The sequence below is a fragment of the Camelus bactrianus genome, chromosome 17 (genome assembly GCF_048773025.1).
Source record: "Camelus bactrianus isolate YW-2024 breed Bactrian camel chromosome 17, ASM4877302v1, whole genome shotgun sequence".
NCBI lineage: Eukaryota > Metazoa > Chordata > Mammalia > Artiodactyla > Camelidae > Camelus > Camelus bactrianus.
This window is the reverse complement of record NC_133555.1, coordinates 42,408,960-42,428,527: the sequence shown is the minus strand read 5'-3', so window position 1 is coordinate 42,428,527 and position 19,568 is coordinate 42,408,960. Positions and strand designations below refer to the sequence as shown.

The following is a 19,568-nucleotide window of genomic DNA, read 5'->3' as shown; positions in this document are numbered from 1 at the left end:
CTAGAGATCTTGAGTTTGGCGGAGAGAAATGAATGAGAAAGAATTACCCAAGAAGTCATAGGAATTGTGATTACTTATGTTCTTGGGGGAATATAAGGAGGTATTCCCAAAAATGGGGCAGATAGGATGAAGATTTCTAAAAACGCCTTCTAATCTCCATGAGGATTTGATTCTCAGGATGCAGTTTCAAAAATGAGTTTAGAAACCAGATTGTAAGGTTTAAGGAGGGGAATGGGTCTGGGTGAGAAAGGCAGTTGGTTTCTGGATGAGAAAGGCAGTCGGTTGACACCAAATGTGCTCATAAATTCCTCCCCATCTCCTTGCAGTTGTTGTATTGATAAGTGGCTGGGGAATTTAGTTAATGAATTTGCTCCCAATAAAACTAAGATTTCCCTTCAGAGAGCATTAATAGACAGAATCTCTCAGAATGTAATCTCTGAAGACTCCCTTGAAGCAGTTGGAGAGTTGTGAGACTCTGTTAAACAGGTTTGCTTTCTGTGAACAGAAGACCTAATGCAGAGTCTCGGCTTCTCATGTCAGGCCTTTTCATTTTTAGGACGGCTTTTGAATTGACTGTTGTAGCCAGCCAAGAGAAAATAATGTTGGTTAGGGGTTACATTTCCTTTTAAAGTTGAGGTATATCTTGTGAGGAGGAAGAAACCCATGAATAAATATCAAGTAAAAAGGGGTAAATGATAAAAAGGCAGGCAGAATATACAGTTAATTCACATATAGGGTAAAAACTTCCCAGACTGCTGTTTCAGGCAGCTCTTCACTAGCACAGCCTTCCTGTACTACTGTGGTCCTGCTTCTCCAAAACAAATGTATTTGACCTTTATTTAGTTATCTCTTTTTTTAATTCTGTTTCTTTACTTTGGGGGGAAGGTAATTAGGTTTATTTATTTTTAGAAGAGGTACCGGGGATTGAACCCAGGACCTCATGAATGCTAAGTATGTGCTCTACCACTTGAGCTATACCTTCCCCCCATTTAGTTATCTTTTTAATTGAGATATAGTTGATGTACAATATTAAATACGTTACAGGTGTACAACAGAGTGATTCACAGTATGTAAAATGTAAATACTCCATTGATAGTTATTATAGAATATTGGCTATATTCCCTGTGCTGTACAATATGTCCTTGTAGCTTGTTTATTTTATACGTAGTAGTTTGTACCACTTACATATTTTGTGTCTAGATGTGATTTTCATAAAAGTATATTTTTGTAAATATTTCATAGCCGTTAAGTTGAGAATCTTATCTGTTACTAGTGCTGTCAAAATATTTAAAATTAATAAATACTTAAGGAGAGAAGGAAGATTTACAGTCGTTTAATAGATACATTCACTTTGGAAGGTATGGATCACACAGTTATGAGCGCTTTCATAGATATTAAGTCATAATTATTGAGGGTTATGATAGAAAGTTGTAACAGACTGATTTCATATTGAAGATGTTGTCCTTTAAATCTATAATGAAAATTAGTTTTGTACTCCAATTGCATTTGATCTAATGGTCTTAGTTGAGTCTGAAGAGAATTGTTCAAATATAAAATGGTTCTTAGTTAAAATATAAAATGCATATACCAATTGACAGAAAAGTCCAATTTAGTACTAAAAATAAAAAAAAGGTCTTTGTAAAGTCAGTATAGTTTCCATAAATAGTTTATGAACATTTTTGGGCTCTTGGAGAATTCAGTTGCTCTTAAATGTTTGTCTTTCTCTTTCTTAGATTTAAAATTCAGAGGCTGATCACTTAAGAGCTGGCCATGTGAAAGAAACATTAACATCATTAAAGCTTGTGGTTATTAAGTTTTTTAGAAGTAAATGTGTCTACAAAAAATAATTATGAAAAAACCTGAACTCTTCTAATACATTTTTGACTGTAAAATATTTAACTCTGATATATTTAGCAATTCTTGGCATGTGGATATCAGTAGACAAATAACTAATTTTGGGGCCTCGCTTATTCTGGAGGTCAAAATCGGCTCAAATACATTCCTCAGTACTTTTCTTGGAAAACAATCTATTGCACTCTTTCTTGTACTTTTTCTAGATAAACTGTGATGCTTGCCATATGTTAGTGGACAAAGGAAATCTGAGTGTCTCTGATTTTAAAAAGAATAATACTATCGTAAAACACTTAAGCCATGTAAATATGGTAACAAGCCTACTTGAGGATGCTGTGTGTCAGCCTGTAGTATTTATTTTACTCTACAGTGGAATTACTGGGCACATTTTTTGAAGCATGATACTATAGCGCCTTGTTTTATTAAAATTATTTATTTTGGTGTATAAAGAAAGCCAAAAATAAATTTGTTACAAGCATTTCATTGCAACTCTTGGTAGTATTCCTTTTTAGGTGTTTCTTAAAAACAGATGGTCATATCTTTAAGTAATGAGATTTTAATTTTGGATAATTCTGGGGATTCAGCTGAAGAATGTAATGGTGTCTTTTAGGTGCTAAGTATTATAATTAACATTAAGAATATTGTCTCTTCAGTGTAGCACCAGTGCAGAATGTTAATGCTACTAAAGTTCACACTAGATTTCGGCTATTCTGTGTGTGCACGTGTGTGTATGTTTTAACTGGGATAGAAGGTAGGGGGTCGCTGGCTAATCATTAACGCATATTACAAAAAAAAATTGTAGATTAGAGGAAATGAAAGCACATCACTTGTTTCGGGACACTTCCATTTAGTCTTTTCTCAATCCTTGTTTTATATTATTGTAATCATAATTGTACATATAATTTTGTATGCTCCTTTTTTTCTTTATTTAGCATTATATTAGGAGTACTTTTACATGTTGCTAAAGTACTAACATTTTAATGGCTTTGTCAGAATGCATGTACGTCATTAACCATTTCCCTGTTGATCAACATCTAGATTATTTTCTGTTTTTGCTGTTGTGAATAATACTGTAACAACTTTATTTTATAATACAGCTTATTCCATCTTTGAATTTTTTTCCTCAGGATAAAGTCTTACCCGAAGACTTTTAGTCTTTTCTGTTAGTTACCTTTAAATAATGTAAATATAGCCATTACAAAAGAGAACCCACAGCATATTATTACAACCCCCCATTAAAATGTCCTTGCCTATAATTATGCAAAATATTAATAAAATATTCTGCTTGGATTAGGAAAGTTTCCAGAGTACACTAATTTTCGTAAATCTTTCATGTACCCTGTCTTTGAAGTTTTGTGTTTTATATGATTGGCTGCATTTTAAAATGTACATTAATTCATAACATTCTTTGCTTTTTTATTGTCATGTTGTGTTTGTGCAGGAAATAAGTTTTTTATTTATTTGTATAGCATAGGCCTGATATACTAAAGACATTCAGTGGAACATATTTATTTGAAGGACCCTTTAAAATAGAGTTTATGTATTTTAATGTTGTGTAAGATTTATGCATATTTATATAACAAATGAAAATCGTGTGTATTTAAGTGCTTTGTTAGTTGCTGACAGTTTATGTAACAGAGTTTTCTTGGAGTCTTAAGTCTCACAAAACATCTTATTTTTGTGCATCCACACATGCCAATAAGTGAATCATGGTGCCTTTCCCAAGCCTTGTATGAACAGGACTGGGGTAAGGGCTATTTTTTTTTTTTTCTTATCATGAGTACTTAGAATAAGCTTTACAAAGAAAATTCCATGTTTCTCAGGCAAAAAGGTATGAATTGCAGTAGAATTTAATTATGCCATGTTAAGTAAGTAGGATGTACATATTTTGGCACTGAATGAATACTTGATGGGAAAATTTGTTATTTCAAATGGGGTTAGATTTTGACTTAATATAGGTTGTTTACTTAATAGCCATGTATCTGTAGGTACTTGATACATTTCTACAACAGTAGCCGTGCATCCCTGTCTTTAGAAACTCACTGTCCCCCTGCACTTATTTATGTCCCTGGCAACATCACTGTTACTGGAAAGCAAATAGAGAAACACGTTTCTTTGCTACAGAACCGTATTTTCAATTTAATTAAATTTCCTTAGCTTTAGCTTAATATTTTTCAAGATCAGCCTGATGTTTTCAAAGTATTTGACAGATATATTTGCATGGTTTATGTGAGGAGTACATGAAAATTTGGGTAGATCTGTAAAAATTTTTAAAGTCAAAGCATAGTTAATCCTCAATGAATCTTGTTATGTATTTTGGCATGTGGCTTGAAGAGTAGATTTCCATCGCAAAGATGATGTTTATTACATTTCTGAAGGCCCCAACTTACAAGTATTGCGCTATCTGGTTTATGCCACTGGGTAGTTGTTTTCTTTTATTTTCATTTACATAAACTCTAGACCAGTGGTTTTCAGACTTTTTAATCGCAGGAACCTCCTTAAACTCTTAAAACTTACTGAGGAGTTCAAAGAGTTTTTGTTTATGTGGGTTACATGGACTGATATTTATTATATTAGAAATTAAAGCTAAGAAATTAAAAAAATATTTGTTCAGTTCACTTAAAAATAACAGTTATAAACCTATTACATATAAGTGTAAATACTTCTATGAAAATTACCTGTATTTCCCAAAGCACAATTTGTTTTACATTTTTGCTTATCTTATTGCCTGGCTTAGTAGCAAATAGCTGGACTTTCATGCCTGTTTCTACATTCAGTCTGTTGTAATATGTTAATGTTGGTTGAAATGTATGAAGGAAATCTTTCCTCATGCAGATACCTATGTAAGAAACAGGACCTCATAGACCCTCAGAAAAGGTCTCAGGACTCTAGGATTTTTGGACCACGGTTTGAAAACTGCTACATTAGACTTTTGCTTTTATTCACAGAAGAGGCTTGATGATTGGGTGCGAATTCTGATAAATAAAATTCTTTTTGTTGTTTTTTTCCTGTTCATTCATTTTGTAGTAGTACTTGTGGGTTGATTTTGGTTTTTGTTTTTGTTTTGGTTTTATACCACATGCATTTTAGCAGCTTTTTGCTGGGATGGAGAAATAGGCACTGGCTTGCTTATTCATTCTTGATGTTATTAATCAGCTTCTTAGTTAATCTAGAGGTTGGCAGCCTTTCCACATTTCTACCTCTTTGCTTATTTGTTGCAGGGGAGTAGAGTGGGTCTTGTTATTTTCATAGTAAAATGTCACCTGGGACAGTGCAATAAAGCAGTAATGCTGCCTGGAATCTCACAGTTCTGCTATTTGTTATTATGATCGGTAAGGTCGTTGAGGATGAGGAGGGGAAAGATAGTGAAGTGGCAAAAAGCAAATGCCATATTCGTCCTAGCTTAGCCTGAGGGTTAGTTCTGTTATGTCCTCGTGCCTCTCCCCGCCTTACTACTTTAACTGCCTTTTTGTGAAATGTCTTCTTTATGTTACCCAGTGCCTAGCATATGCTTGGCAGATGACAAACATTTAATAAACATGTGATGAATGAATGGTTGGATTTTTGGACTGTCGATTGCCAACCTTTCTCATTTAACTCTGATAGTGAGCTTTTGTCCATTTTTGTAATTCCCATGGGTGTGAGTGAACCTTGTCTGAAGGGGAGAATGAGGAGTTAGCAATAAAAGCCCTGCACTGTGTTTTTCTTAATTGATAGAAGACTTTCTTAAGGTACCTTGAATTTTCCCTAGAAATATGTACAAAGTTTGTTTTTTGTTTTTTGTTTTTTAAGAACAAAAATTGCCTGAGATACATTGGATTTTGCTTTGGAAGAACACAATGTGTTCTTGCAACATATGGCAGCAGTTCGTGCTTAGCCTCCCCGTTGACGTGTGCTGTGACCATGGTTTTCCTGTGCACTCTTGCATGTTGGCAGAAGACTTGTCCGCCGTGGCTGATGCACGCTCCCTTTCTCCCCACTCACTTACCCTTTGTTGATAAATAGAAGATAAGTTGTGTAGACGTTCAGAACATATTTCTTTAGTACTCACATTAAAATCCTAGAATAGTTTCATTTTGGAAAGAGTCAGGAATTCACTTTTATAATATTACAGGCTATGGACACCACTTTCTTGTATCTGGTGGTTGCAAAATGAGAAGGTGAGATGTTTCTGGTTAGTGAGTAAACTCTCAATATCTCCTCCTTCAACATTGAAATGGGACACATTGTTGGAGGCAGACTTTGTGTAAGGAAGTGGCTTCACTTGTGTACACTGTAGAATGGGTTTGCAGTAAGTTTTCTGTATGTGGAAATAGAAATGTGTTTTACTGCCTTTAAAATTTTTTATTTTATTTTTTCAGTACTTAACATTTCTGTAAAGCAGGGTGGAGTTGGAAAACAGTGCGTTTCTGTATGTCTCTCAGAGGTATAACACGCTATATTTGGTTGAGAGTTAGAAGCCATTAGTAATTGATTGGTTCAGAAATTCTAGGTTAGTAAGATATGTTCTTGCTCACTGGGGCTTGATCAGTGTCAGCATTCTTAGTTTTAAAAAATAATGCAAGATAAGGATTGTTTCTTAAATCCTATATATTCAAGTTGATTTATCATGAGGGAAAAGTTGGATGACTCAATTCTTGTATTTGAATTGAGGATGTTGAATTAGAAGTCTCAAAGGTGTCTTTTTAGATATAAAATTATATGGTTCTCTGACAAGGTGGCAGGAAGTAGGAAGAGAAGATTAAATTTAAATGAAAAGAACTGTGGAACCAGATCTGTCCTACCTTAATAGGACGGATAATCAAGTGACTTAGGAAATCTATTTCAGTATATTAAACACTAAAAGTAGAAATATAATTTAGGAAAATATATGAACATTTACTTAGTGTGGTTAGAAAACTTAATTATTAGAAAATGATATCTAAATAGGAACTTTGTGGCCTGGATTTTTGTTGTTGTTTGAGAAAGTGAGAGCATTACATCTTGTTTTTGTACAGTACTGGATTCTGGAATTTAAAAAATGAAAACCAGGAAAATTCATTTGGTATTGACTGTATACAATTTTGTTTTACTTTGCTTGATTGACAAAAGTTTCTCATTTAAGACTGTATCTTTCTGGAAGAACATCAGAGCTATCTTCAGGTTCTCCAGAGCTGGATTTAAGATACTTCTGTGAAGTGCTTTAAATTGCTAAAATACAATTTGACATGCTGAACAACAGCGGTAATGAAAAAATGCTGATGATATCCAAGCATTAAAAAATATTGGCATTCCATTTTCCATTTTTTTCTTTCCCAGATTTAAACCTTCAGCAAAAACTAAGCAGTAAGCACTCTATCATTGAATTTCTTTCCCATAATTGATCACTTTACTTGACTGATTTTTTTTAAGAAACTAAGAAACTAATTTCTTGTTAGTAGCAAGAAATGTTTCTTCATGCTTGACACCAGAATTTATAGTAAACGAATATCTTAATAAAATAGGCATTATTTTCCTTTAAATATTTTATTTACTGACATATTTATGTATAAGGATGATCATCTTGGTGTTTTGCAGGCAAATGCCAGTAAAGTTAGAGTACAAATCTTTAAAAATAATTTCAGCCAATTAATATGCCTTTGGAATTTAGACTTTTTTTGAGCTATGGTATTGTACTTTGGGCATATAAAATGAATAAATAGGATAGATTTTTTACAATATCAAATACATGGTTGCCAAAGAAGTTCTTAAAAAAAATATTGAGCAAAGTTATGTTTCCTGGTTACCAGAATTCAGTCTTTCTGCTGCCTTTTTCCGTACCTTCTGCACTTTGCCGTTAAGAAAATGCTTTAGGACACATGTTTGTCTTTAGGTATGCAATTCCTGTGCCCAAACCAGTGTCTGTCAAGTCAAGTTGTGGTTAATAAAAGGGCTTTTTTATGAGATACAATAGGTTGAAGTCCCACATTGCTTGTATCACTGGGAGTGAAAATACTACACGGCAATGAACTGTCTCCCCTGGATTTGTGTTTCTTGACAGGATCGATAACCTATCTTGAAAACTAATGTTTTATTTAGTCTATCTCTTTGGTAAAGGGAAGTCTTATATCTTCTAATGTGACAGGACTAAGGGAAATAATCTGTGATAATAGCAGTAGAAGTTATACAGGATTTTATTGTGCCAGTAAGGAGAAAAAGAGGGGGAGAGAGAGAGTGTGTGTGTGTGCGTGTGCAGGTGGGCGCACACACATGTACACAAATGTACATAAATACACACGTATAGTCTTGGTGTCAGGTTACCCAGCTCTTGCACTGGGCCTGTCTGATTTTGTTTGATGCTGGGTGAGCTGTCCTTAAAGGTCTTACTACTCTAGCCTATATGATTGTCTCTGCAGAGCCTGAATTCTTACTCCCTGCTGGTAGTTCTTACTGTTGAATCAGATGAAGATTTCTTTCTAGTTAACTACCCTAGTTCGAAACTTATGCAAACAATAGGTTTCAGTTCCAGAATACTTTGTTTTAATATGATTCAGCCAGTAAATGTTAAAAAAAAATCTTCTCTTTTATTATATGGTTAGGTTTTTAAAAATAAGATTAGTCAAAAAATAATTTTTTCATTCTTAAAAATGTTCTAGTGAGTATACAGTAACATTACCTAATTATTGATAATAGGTAAGAACTGCATTGTAAACAAAGAAGCAATTGAAATTATATACTACAGAAGTAGGTACAAGTCTTCATGTCTTTAAATTTGCTATCTATAAGGGCGCTTGTGGGGAGAGTGGGCAATCTTTAGTAATTTAATAGTTTTTCTAACTTCTAAGCTTAAGTTCATATAAGCAGTTTTAAGATCTGAATCCAGAACTCAACAACAGATTGGTTTTGGTGACTGGGCATTTCTTGTGGCTTTGTTGAACTACTCAAATATCTCTTGGCTTAAAACAATGAGTTTTTTTTAACATGTTCTGCTACTGCTGCTCTTTAGTTCCCATAAATTGAATGTGAAACACTTAAACTCAATAATAGTATTTCTTGAGGTACTTGTTTTCTGCTGTTTTCATTATAGCTTTTGAGGAACTTGAGAAAGCCTTGAGTACAGCCCAAAAAACAGAAGAAGCACGGAGAAAATTGAAAGCAGATATGGATGAACAAATAAAAGCCCTTGAAAAAACAAGTGAGGAGGAACATAACAGACTTCAACAGGAATTAAGTCGCATGAAACAGGAGGTTGTTGATGTAACGAAAGTAAGAATAATTCTAGATTGAAATGGGCTACAGCAGTTTTGAAACTTAACTCTTGTGCTTTTCCTACAATCTTTGACGGTGAAGAAGAGTTAATTTGTATTTCAGACCTTGACCATTTCATGATGTTCAGGATATAGTTCACTTTGATAGAGAAATGAATGAAAAGTATATCGTTTTGGATATACTTTTCCAGAGATAGTCTCTGCATATAATTTCTCTTTTATGTTTTCTAATCCTCTCTTTAATTTTTTTAAACACAAAAGATGGCATGTTATATGTACTGTTCTGTATTTTGCTTTTCCACTTAATAATCTGTCCTGGAGATTGTTCTTTATTATTGAATTGATAATGATGCCCCATTTGTTTTGAAGACTGGTCAGAATTTCATTGTATGTGTTCTTTTTTGGGGAGGATGGGTAATTAGGTTTGTTTGTTTGTTTGTTTGTTTAAATGGAGGTACTGGGGATTGAACCCAGGGCCTCACGCATGCTAGGCATGCACTCTACCACTGAGCTATACCCTCCCCCCAGAATTGCATTGTATGACCAGCTCATAATTTAATCAGTCTTCTGCTGATGGATATTTAGGTTTTCACTTTTTACTATTGGAAATTATGAATATCCTTATATTTGCTCACAAGTGTGTTTCTTTAGAATAGATTCATAGAAGTGGAATATTACTCAGGCAGAAATTGTGTGTATTTTAAATTATTGCATAGTTGCTACAAACTCTACAGAGTACAGTTTATCTTGTCACAAGCAGCGCATTGGAATATGTTTCTCCACATCACAAATGTGGTATTACATAACTTTTTTTTAACTTTCCAAGCACATATGTTAAAAAGATGACATCATTGTAGTTTTAATGTGCATATCTCTTATCAATATGACAAACATATTTTTGTATATTTACAAGGACATTACAGTTTTCCTTTTTTGAGTTGCCTGATCAAGTCCTTGATTCATTTCCCAATTGGGCTTTTTGTCTTTTTCTTACTGGTTTGTAGAAGCTTTTTACTTACATAAGAATTAGCCCTTTGGATATAAGGCGCTTTTATCCAAATAATTTTCTCTGTTTGCTATTTGTTGACTTTGTTTATGATTTGCTTTTATTTTGTTTTTAGCTGTGCAGACAATTTTCTTGTCCTTAAATACTTTCTGGATTTTTGTTCTCTTTAAAAACATATTCTAAATTGAGATTTTAAAAATTCTATTTTTTACATCTAATACTTCTATGCTTTAATTTTTTTATGGTTAAATCTTTGATCCAACTGAGTGGAGTGAGGTAGGGATCCAACTTAAATTTTTTCCAGATGACTACCAAGTAGCTTCCAAATCATTTGTTTAATAACCTGTGTTTTCCCACGTGACATACCATACTACCTTTATTACATACTAAATTAGTGTAGTACTGTGTGTTGGTCTTCTGCATTCTCTGTGCTATTCCACTGCTTTGTCTGATTATGTGCTGATATTACACTAACACCAGTTTCATAATATGTTCTTGTTTTAGAATATGTTCTACTATTTGGTAACCTCTCCTTATTACTCTTATTTTTCAGAAGAGATTGGCTATTCTTGCATTTTTCTTTTGTCCAGTGTGCCTTCCCCTATTCTGTTGGTAGTTCTATTTGATTATATTAACAATTTGCATCTATTTAGGGCGATTTGACATTTTTATAAGTTGAGTCTTTTTATTCGAACAAGAACAAGGTCAATACTTTTTAATAATTAGTAGTGTGTGCCTGGAAAGCTAGGCATAATTAGATTGGTACAGCCAGGGCCCTGGGACCACAGTGGAGGGCACTCTCTGAGAACATCCTTATTCCCTGTACTGTGCATCCCCATCATGATTGGTGGGAACATCCTTGTAAGATATGGAATTGACACTTCAACCCCATAGAACTGAGTATTGCAGCAGCAGCTCTCTTTGTCTTAAATGAAGAACAACAGTTTACTGGTTTTTCTTTCAACTATGGAGAGTTTGGTGACTTGATTTATGTGGAAAATATGCTCTCATTTTTCCTCTTAAGAAGCTATTAGCTTGATGATTAAACTGTGATAAAGTGTTATTTAGTTGTAGAGTTACATATGTTATTCTGGGTGTTTCACTTTAACTATTTGGCTGATTTTCAGAAATCCTCAGAACAAATTGCTAAATTACAGAAGCTTCATGAAGAGGAGCTGGCCAGCAAAGAGCAGGAACTGACCAAGAAGTTTCATACCCAAGAAAGGGAATTTCAGGAGCAAATGAGAGTAGCTCTTGTAAGTGTATATTTCGTTTTTGCTGCAGGTAAACTTTGCTACATTATAAGTTGTCATCTCCTCACACCTAGCCTTCCAGTTTGAGGTCAGACTACTGGCAGCCTTGACCTTTGAGTATTCAGAAGGGACTGGATGTAGACAGGAGTCAGGCTGTCAGAGCTTGTTAATTTAGTATTGTGTGAAAATTAAATTTGCTAATCTAACAAGCTTTCATTAATCTCTTCATTATCTCTCTCACCCTGGCTATAGGCTGTGATTAGGCAGAAGTAAAGGGGAAGATAGGTTAATTGAAGCAGTGAACCAGTGACTGCATAACTTAGGAAGAATGTCTAAAAACTCCCCACACTGAATGTGGTTTGGCAAGTTTGCCTGAATGCATTTTCAGGAATAAAAAATGAAGGAATATATGTATGGATATGGATGACTGAAACATTATAGTGTCACCAGAAACTAATTCAACACTGTAAACTGACTATACTTCAATTAAAAAATATATATATATTATCTAAAAAAGGACTTCAAAAAAAAAAAAGAATAAAAAATGAAAATGACCATATAGTTTTCATTTTAAGTAGAATGATTTCAGTAATTTTCAACCCATATGATGTTTAAAAAAATAAGGTAAAATAAAAATCCGACTGAGCTAACTAAAACAATAACCAGAAAAGCAAAGATAAGAAAGATTTGTTGGAATAATATAATTTGAAAGTTTAAAACAAAAAATATTTTTTCTTGAATTGTGAAAAGCCTTTTATATGTTACCTTAAGAAGTATTAATGCTGAAAATGTAGTTTGTTTTTATATGAAGTTATTACCCATAAGATAATATGTATACTTAAAAATATGTTTTCAGTGTGAAAGATTGAAGAAATAGTTTTTCTAATTTTAGTCTCTTTTCTTTTACACACTTTTTTTTCACTTGCAATTAGATCTGGGGCTCTGAAAATTTCTAGCAGTAGTGATTCCTGAACTGGCTCAGGGAGTTCTCCATTCTCTGTGAGGCAACCAGGCACATGGATTTCCAGTGCTGTTGGCTGAGGTTAGGGGTTTAGTCCTGAAGTGTGCATGTATGTGGGCACATGTTTGTATTCTTTGTTAGTCCAGAAGGGATATAAAGTAGTCTGGAAGAATACTTAAAAACTATAGCAGGACAGCATAAATTTAAAATAGGGGCAAGGAAATTAAGGACCAAAGTGAGACATAAATGAAGCCGGGAATGGTGCTAAAAACGCCTGTCATAAAGACCTACCATGGGTTTTCATGGTGGAGTAATTGGCGTTGGGAGGCACTGAGCCTCGAATATTGGCTTTGTTGGCACTGTGTTTTAGGAACTGAGATATTCAGACATATTCCAACTTGTGAGCACAGAACACAGACACATATGAAGCAGACACCTGTGCACAGGCACTTGCCCTCTTCCACTCCCCTCTCTACCTGTTTCCTCAGAGAAGTTAGCTTGGAGTTGAGAGTTTTGTTTTTTATATTTATGGGCATACAGAGATGCATTTAAAATATAGTTTATATGAAACAACGTATGTTTAAAATGATGTTTTAAAGTTGATATGATAGACTAATATTTTCTTATCAGTCTACTTACAGTATGGTACAGAATCTTTCCTTAAAGCAGCTTCACCAGAGTAATGGACTGAAAATATTGCTGTCGGCAACATGAACCCCAAGTAATAGGTATAGATAAGTATACTTAGACTCCAAAGCCACTAAATGTTGAAAGTACTCTCCAGAGCTTCTCTTTTCAAAACAGTAAAAACTTTTACTATGAGTGTTGACATATAATAAGGGCAGTCAGCGAAGAGACTTGTCAGGACTGATGGGTAGTAGAGCCCAGATCATCTGGAGAGAGTTATATAGGCTTTTATGAATATTTTCTTGATCTTATCCATATATTCACATGTAATCTTCTGATTTTGCTTTGCTTTCCCTTGTGGGGTTCTCTGTTATAATGAGGTATTTCTCAAAAATTATATACATTAAAATCTAATTTCTCAACCTAGAGTTGAAATATCAAACTCTGGAGTACAGAAAAGAGGTATTGGCGGTTGTGTGACCCTTCACAATCAGCAGTATTTTGCAGAACATTTTAAGTAGTGAAAAAATACCAGACATAGTGGTGTAACTGGAACAAAAAATTTCATATCAGTAGTGATTGTGGCAAAGATTGGCCAGACCACGCTGGAAAAGCCACAGTGGCTTGTTTCTGCAGATTAGAGTGTGGGATGAGAGAGGTAAGGATGCCGCCTACCTTGCAGGGCTTGTGTGCAAATCAAATGAAATGAATGATTGATGTGGAAGTGCTTTAGGAATGCTAAAGATCTGCGTGGGTCTAAGGTGGTTTTATTGTTTTGGGCACAGGAAAAAAGTCAGTCAGAGTATTTGAAAGCCACTCAAGAAAAAGAACAGCAAGAATCTTTGGCCCTGGAAGAGTTAGAGTTGCAGAAAAAAGCAATCCTCACAGAGAGTGAAAATAAACTTCGGGACCTTCAACAGGAAGCAGAGACTTACAGAACTGTAAGTTTAAATACTGTTCAGGTTCCAGAGCTGTGGAATTACTTGTATATGTATGAACCTTCTGTTATCTCTCCAGTCAGTATGAAGTTGTAGAGAAGCTTTTGTTTTAGATTTACATATCCATGCTCTCCGTTTTCACATGGCAGTGGTTTTGGTGTTTGCTGCTGGTGCTCTGGATTCTGCCCTTAGCTGTCTGTGTCTCTGCCAGCCACTCACTCTGATTCTCTGCACCCAGTCGGTGCAGCAGCTCCACTCCACTGCTTGTCCACCTTTCATCTTGAGAAGTGGCCTCACTTCACAGGCAGCACTTGCCCTGGCACCTCCCTGCTTATCCAGCTTCATCTCATGCCATGTCCTGGATGTAATTCAGTCTCTGTTTATATCACAGTTGAGTTACCGCATTTCTCTGCTTTTACATTTAACTTCTTCTCAATTTTCCTGTATTAAAACTAGTCCTATAATGAACATGTTAGTATACGTGTCTTAGTCTGCAAATTTTTAAGGCTCTCTGGCCTTTCCCTCAGCAGTGTATGAAATTTTCGACCTGTTTTGAATAAACTGACTGATGTTATTTAGACTTTCTAGCCTTTTTGCTCTGATTTAGACAGTGAAACAGTCACACTTATCCATATTTCTAAACTATGCTTCATTTTCCCATTTCCAGCCTTTACATATGGTGATATGATAGAGGTCTAGATCTTTCACTTGCTAGCGTTGTAGATTAGTTATATGTTAATTTCCTTACCTGTCACATGAAGAGATTGGATTTGGTAATTTAAGACCTTTTCCAGCTCTGACATTCCTTGGCTCTGCCTTACTGAGCTCTTTCTTTCAGTCAAGGTTGATGTTTTCATGAGATAATAGTAATTTTATCAAAGTAATTCACTTCAGTAAAATTTGTTTAAGCTCCTTCTTTCTGAAAAAAATCTTCTCTATAATAATTTTTAGGGTAAAAACTAGATACATTGTTTTTCTTCCAAAATCAATTTATGAAAATTATAGAATACTACTTAGGCCTTTTAAAAAAACAGAAAGAAGAAAAAAAAACCTGTGAAAAAAGTACCCATCTTTCTACCAACAGTTACTATTATCTATTTTATGATTTATTTCTTTTTGACTATCCATTCAGAATATTCTTGAAAATATAGGTAAATGAAATAGCCAAACAGGTAGAAAGAATCTGGAATTGAGTTGTGTGAAAAATAGAATCTTTTCTTTTTTGTATGATTCCTTTAGGAATTGAGCACAGATTCTTTGTTCTTTCTAGTGTTTGCTGTGATATGTAGAGTTGTTTATCTAAATTTTAATCTTTAAGTAGGTGTAGACATCATGTCATTTATATCATTGCTAATAAACAAGTATGTACTTTAATAAAAACACACTTGTTTTCATTAACAGAGAATTCTTGAATTAGAAAGTTCTTTGGAAAAAAGCTTGCAAGATAGTAAAAATCAATCAGAAAATTTAGCTCTTCATTTGGAAGCCGAAAAAAATAAGCACAATAAAGAAATTACAGTCATGGTTGAAAAACACAAATCAGAACTGGAGAGGCTGCAGCATCAGCAAGATAACCTTTGGACTGAAAAATTCCAAGTCTTACAGCAACGGTATCAGACTGAAACGGAAAAACTTCGAGAAAAGTATGAACAAGAAAAAGAAACATTGTTGAAAGACAAAGAGATTCTCTTTCAGGCTCACATAGAAGAGATGAATGAAAAGACTTTAGAAAAGCTTGACGTGAAGCAAACAGAACTGGAGTCTCTGTCGTCTGAACTGTCAGAAGTATTAAAAGCCCGTGACAAGCTCGAAGAGGAACTTTCTGTACTAAAGGATCAAGCAGATAGAGTGAAGCAGGAATTAGAGGCCAAGTTGGATGAGCAGAAAAATCATCACCAGCAACAAGTTGACAGTATCATGAAAGAACAAGAGATGTCCATCCAGAGAACTGAGAAGGCATTGAAAGATGAAATTAATCAACTTGGGCTCCTTCTGAAGGAAAAGGACAAGCATTTGAAAGAGCATCAGGCTCATGTGGAGAATTTAGAGGCAGACATTAAAAGGTCTGAAGGGGAGCTCCAGCAAGCATCTGCTAAGCTGGATCTTTTTCAGTCATTCCAGAGCACCACACATGAGCAGACAAAAGCATATGAGGAACAGTTGGCCCAGTTGCAGCAGAAGTTGTTGGATTTGGAAACAGAAAATATTCTTCTTACCAAACAGGTAGCTGAAGTTGAAACTCAAAAGAAAGATGTTTGTACTGAGTTAGACACTCACAAAATCCAGGTGCAGGACTTAATGCAGCAACTTGAAAAACAGAATAGTGAAGTGGAGGAAAAAGTAAAATCTTTAACCCAACTCTATGAGTCCCAACTTAGAGATAATAACACAGAGCAGGAACAGACAAAGCAACTCTTAAAGGAAAAGGAAAATGTAATTTTACAAATGAGAGAAGGACAGAGCAAAGAAATTGAAGTACTCAAACAGAAGTTATCAGCCAAGGAGGACAGTATTCACACTTTGCAAGAGGAATATGAAACCAAATTTAAAAATCAAGAAAAAAAGATGGAAAAAATTAAGCAGAAAGCAAAGGAGATGCAAGAAACGTTAAAGAAGAAATTGTTGGATCAGGAAGCCAAACTTAAAAAAGAGCTTGAAAATACTGCGCTAGAGCTTAGTCAGAAAGAAAAACAGTTCAATGCCAAAATTTTGGAAATGGCACAGGCTAACTCAGCTGGAATCAGTGATGCAGTGGCAAGACTGGAGACAAACCAGAAGGAGCAAATAGAAAGTCTCACTGAGGTGCACAGGCGAGAACTCAATGATGTCGCATCAGACTGGGAAAGGAAATTTAATCGACAAGCTGAAGAAATTGAGGAAAAACATGAAATCCAACTACAGGAAAAAGAACAGGAGATAGCAGAACTGAAGCAAAAGATCCTCATATTTGGGTGTGAAAAAGAAGAGATGAACAAGGAAATGGTGTGGCTGAAGGATGAGGGTGTCAAGCAGGATGCAGTGTTAAAGGAATTACAGGAACAGTTAAACCAGAAGGCTGCTCACGTGAATTCTCTGTCGCAAAATGAAATTAAACTGAAAGCCGAACTTGAAAAGCTGGAGGTTGACTTGACTCACTCTCTGAAGGAAAATACTTTTCTTCAAGAGCATGTTGCTGAACTGAAGATGCTGGCAGAAAAAGATAAGCTTAAGGTTTCTGAGTTGACTGAGAAGCTGAGGACCACAGACGAAGAGTTCCAGAGTTTGAAATCTTCACATGACAGAAGTAAGAACATCCTAGAAGACAAAAGCTTGGAATTCAGAAAACTGACTGAGGAGCTGGCAGTCCAGCTGGGTATTTACTCTAAGAAAACTGAAGCCTTATTACAAGCTAAAACAGATGAGCTAATCAACATTAGCAGTAGTAAAATTGATGCCATTCTGTCGAGAATTTCCCATTGTCAGCACCACACAACTAAAGTTAAGGAGGCGCTACTGAGTAAAACTCGCAAAGTTTCTGAGTTAGAAGCACAACTTAGACAGCTAACAGAAGAGCAGAATGCACTAACTAGTTCTTTTCAACATGCTACGCATCAGTTGGAAGAAAAAGAAAGTCAGATTAAGAGCATGAAAGCTGATATTGAAGGTCTCGTAACAGAAAAAGAAGCCTTACAGAAGGAAGGAGGCAGTCAGCAACAGGCCGCCTCTGAGAAGGAGTCTTGTATCACACAGCTGAAGAAAGAGTTATCGGAAAACATCAATGCTGTCACTTTGATGAAAGAAGAGCTTAAAGAGAAAAAGGCTGAGATCGACAGTCTTAGTAAACAGCTAACCGATTTGAACGTGCAGCTTCAGAACAGTATCAGCCTCACTGAAAAAGAAGCAGCCGTTGCATCACTAAGTAAGCGATACGATGAAGCACAACGGGGATTGCTGGATCAGGTGCAAGATTTATCTCTGAAAGTCGAAACTCTGAGTAAAGAGAAGATTTCTGCTCTTGAACAGGTAGATCACTTGTCCAACAAATTTTCGGAATGGAAGAAGAAGGCACAGTCAAGATTTACACAGTATCAAAATACTAGTAAAGAACTGCAGACACAGCTTGAGTTAAAAACAAAGGAGGCCAGTGAAAAGGCTGAGCAGATAGCTTTACTGAAGGAAGACCTTGACAAGCAAAACAAAAGACTTGAATGTTTAAAGGCTGAAATGGAAGATAAGAAGAGCGAGATGGAGAAAAAGGAGTGTGATTTAGAGACTGAGTTAAAAACTCAAGCGGCAAGAATTGTGGAATTAGAGGAGCATGCTGCTCAGAATACAATGGAAATTGAGTCCTTAAATGAAGTTCTTAAAAATTACAATCAACAAAAGGATATTGAAGAGAAGGAAATGACTCAGAAACTTCAGCACATACAAGAGTTAGGAGAAGAAAAGGACAACAGGGTTAAAGAGGCTGAAGAAAAAGTCTTAAGACTTGAAAACCAAATGTCTTCCATGAAATCTGAACTTGAAGCTAAGAAGGAAGAATTGGAACACGTGAATTCAAGTGTGAAAAGCAAAGAGGAGGAGTTGAAGGCCTTGGAAGAGAGACTTGAGTTAGAAAGTGCCGCAAAATTAGCGGAACTGAAGAAAAAAGCTGAACAAAAAATTGCTGCTATCAAGAAGCAGTTGTTATCACAAATGGAAGAGAAAGAACAGCAATATAGAAAAGACACAGAAAGCCACTTGAGTGAGCTCAATACCAAACTGCAGGAGAGAGAGAGAGAAATTCACACCCTGCAAGAAAAACTTAAGTCGATGGAAAATTCACCACAGTCAGAAACACCCGTTGTCAGCAGATCAGCCAAAGATGTGGCAGTATGCACCGAGGGAGAAGCAGCAGACTCCCGAGGCTGTGTGCAGAAAGCATGTGAAGAAAAGATCAGTGTTTTAGAAGGAAATTTAATCGAAAAAGAAAAGCTATTGCAGAGACTAGAGCAGGAAAAAGAAGAGATAGTTTCTTCTCATTCCGAAATGCAGTGCAGATACCAGGAGCTCTTAATAAAGGTGGAACATGCTGAAGCCAAGCAACACGAGGATCAAGTTATGATAAACCATCTTCAAGAAGAACTCGAAGAAAAAACCAGGAAATATTCCCTGTTGGTATCCCAGCATGCAGAAGAAGAGGGAGGTAAAAAAGACATAGGGGCAAAGCAGAACTTGGAAAATGTGGTTGATGACATCCAGAAATCCCTCCAGGAGAAGGACTTGACCTGTCAGATCTTGGAGCAAAAGATAAAAGAGCTGGATTCCTGCTTATTAAGAGAGAAGGAAGGGCACAGAATTGAAATCGAAGAGTTGACCTCAAAATTTGAAAAATTACAGGCTTTACAACAGATGGGTGGAAAAAGTAAACCCATAGAAGTTTTGGAAGAGAATGCTGAAGAAGCGTCCACATCATACGTGGTCCAGCCCCGGTTGCTTAGTAACGTGGAGGCTGAGCACAATGACCTGGCATGTAAATTAGCAGGGGCCGAGCAGGAGAAGCAGAAGCTGAGCCAGGAGGTTGTTAAACTGCAGAAAGATCTTCGAATGTTGCGGAAGGAGCATCAGCAAGAACTGGATATAATAAAGAAAGAACATGAACAAGAAATGGAAGAAAAAATCAGGTAAGTCTTTTTCAGCATGAATGCTTTTAAGGGAGTCCTCCTCTTTTTAAAATAAAAATTTTTA

The 19,568-nt window shown here is 35.6% G+C and overlaps 1 protein-coding gene across 5 annotated transcripts in view; it reads left to right on the top strand.

Moving 5' to 3' along the window:
• Positions 1-19,568, top strand: part of GOLGA4 (golgin A4) — an 87,617-nt gene that overhangs the window by 41,800 nt on the left and 26,249 nt on the right. For all 5 annotated transcript variants that reach the window (XM_010945825.3, XM_010945827.3, XM_010945824.3 and 2 more), the window contains 4 exons: positions 8,897-9,075; positions 11,211-11,339; positions 13,710-13,865; positions 15,264-19,504. In XM_010945825.3, coding sequence (XP_010944127.2) covers positions 8,897-9,075; positions 11,211-11,339; positions 13,710-13,865; positions 15,264-19,504 — 4,705 coding nt within the window. The remainder of the gene's footprint in view (positions 1-8,896; positions 9,076-11,210; positions 11,340-13,709; positions 13,866-15,263; positions 19,505-19,568) is intronic.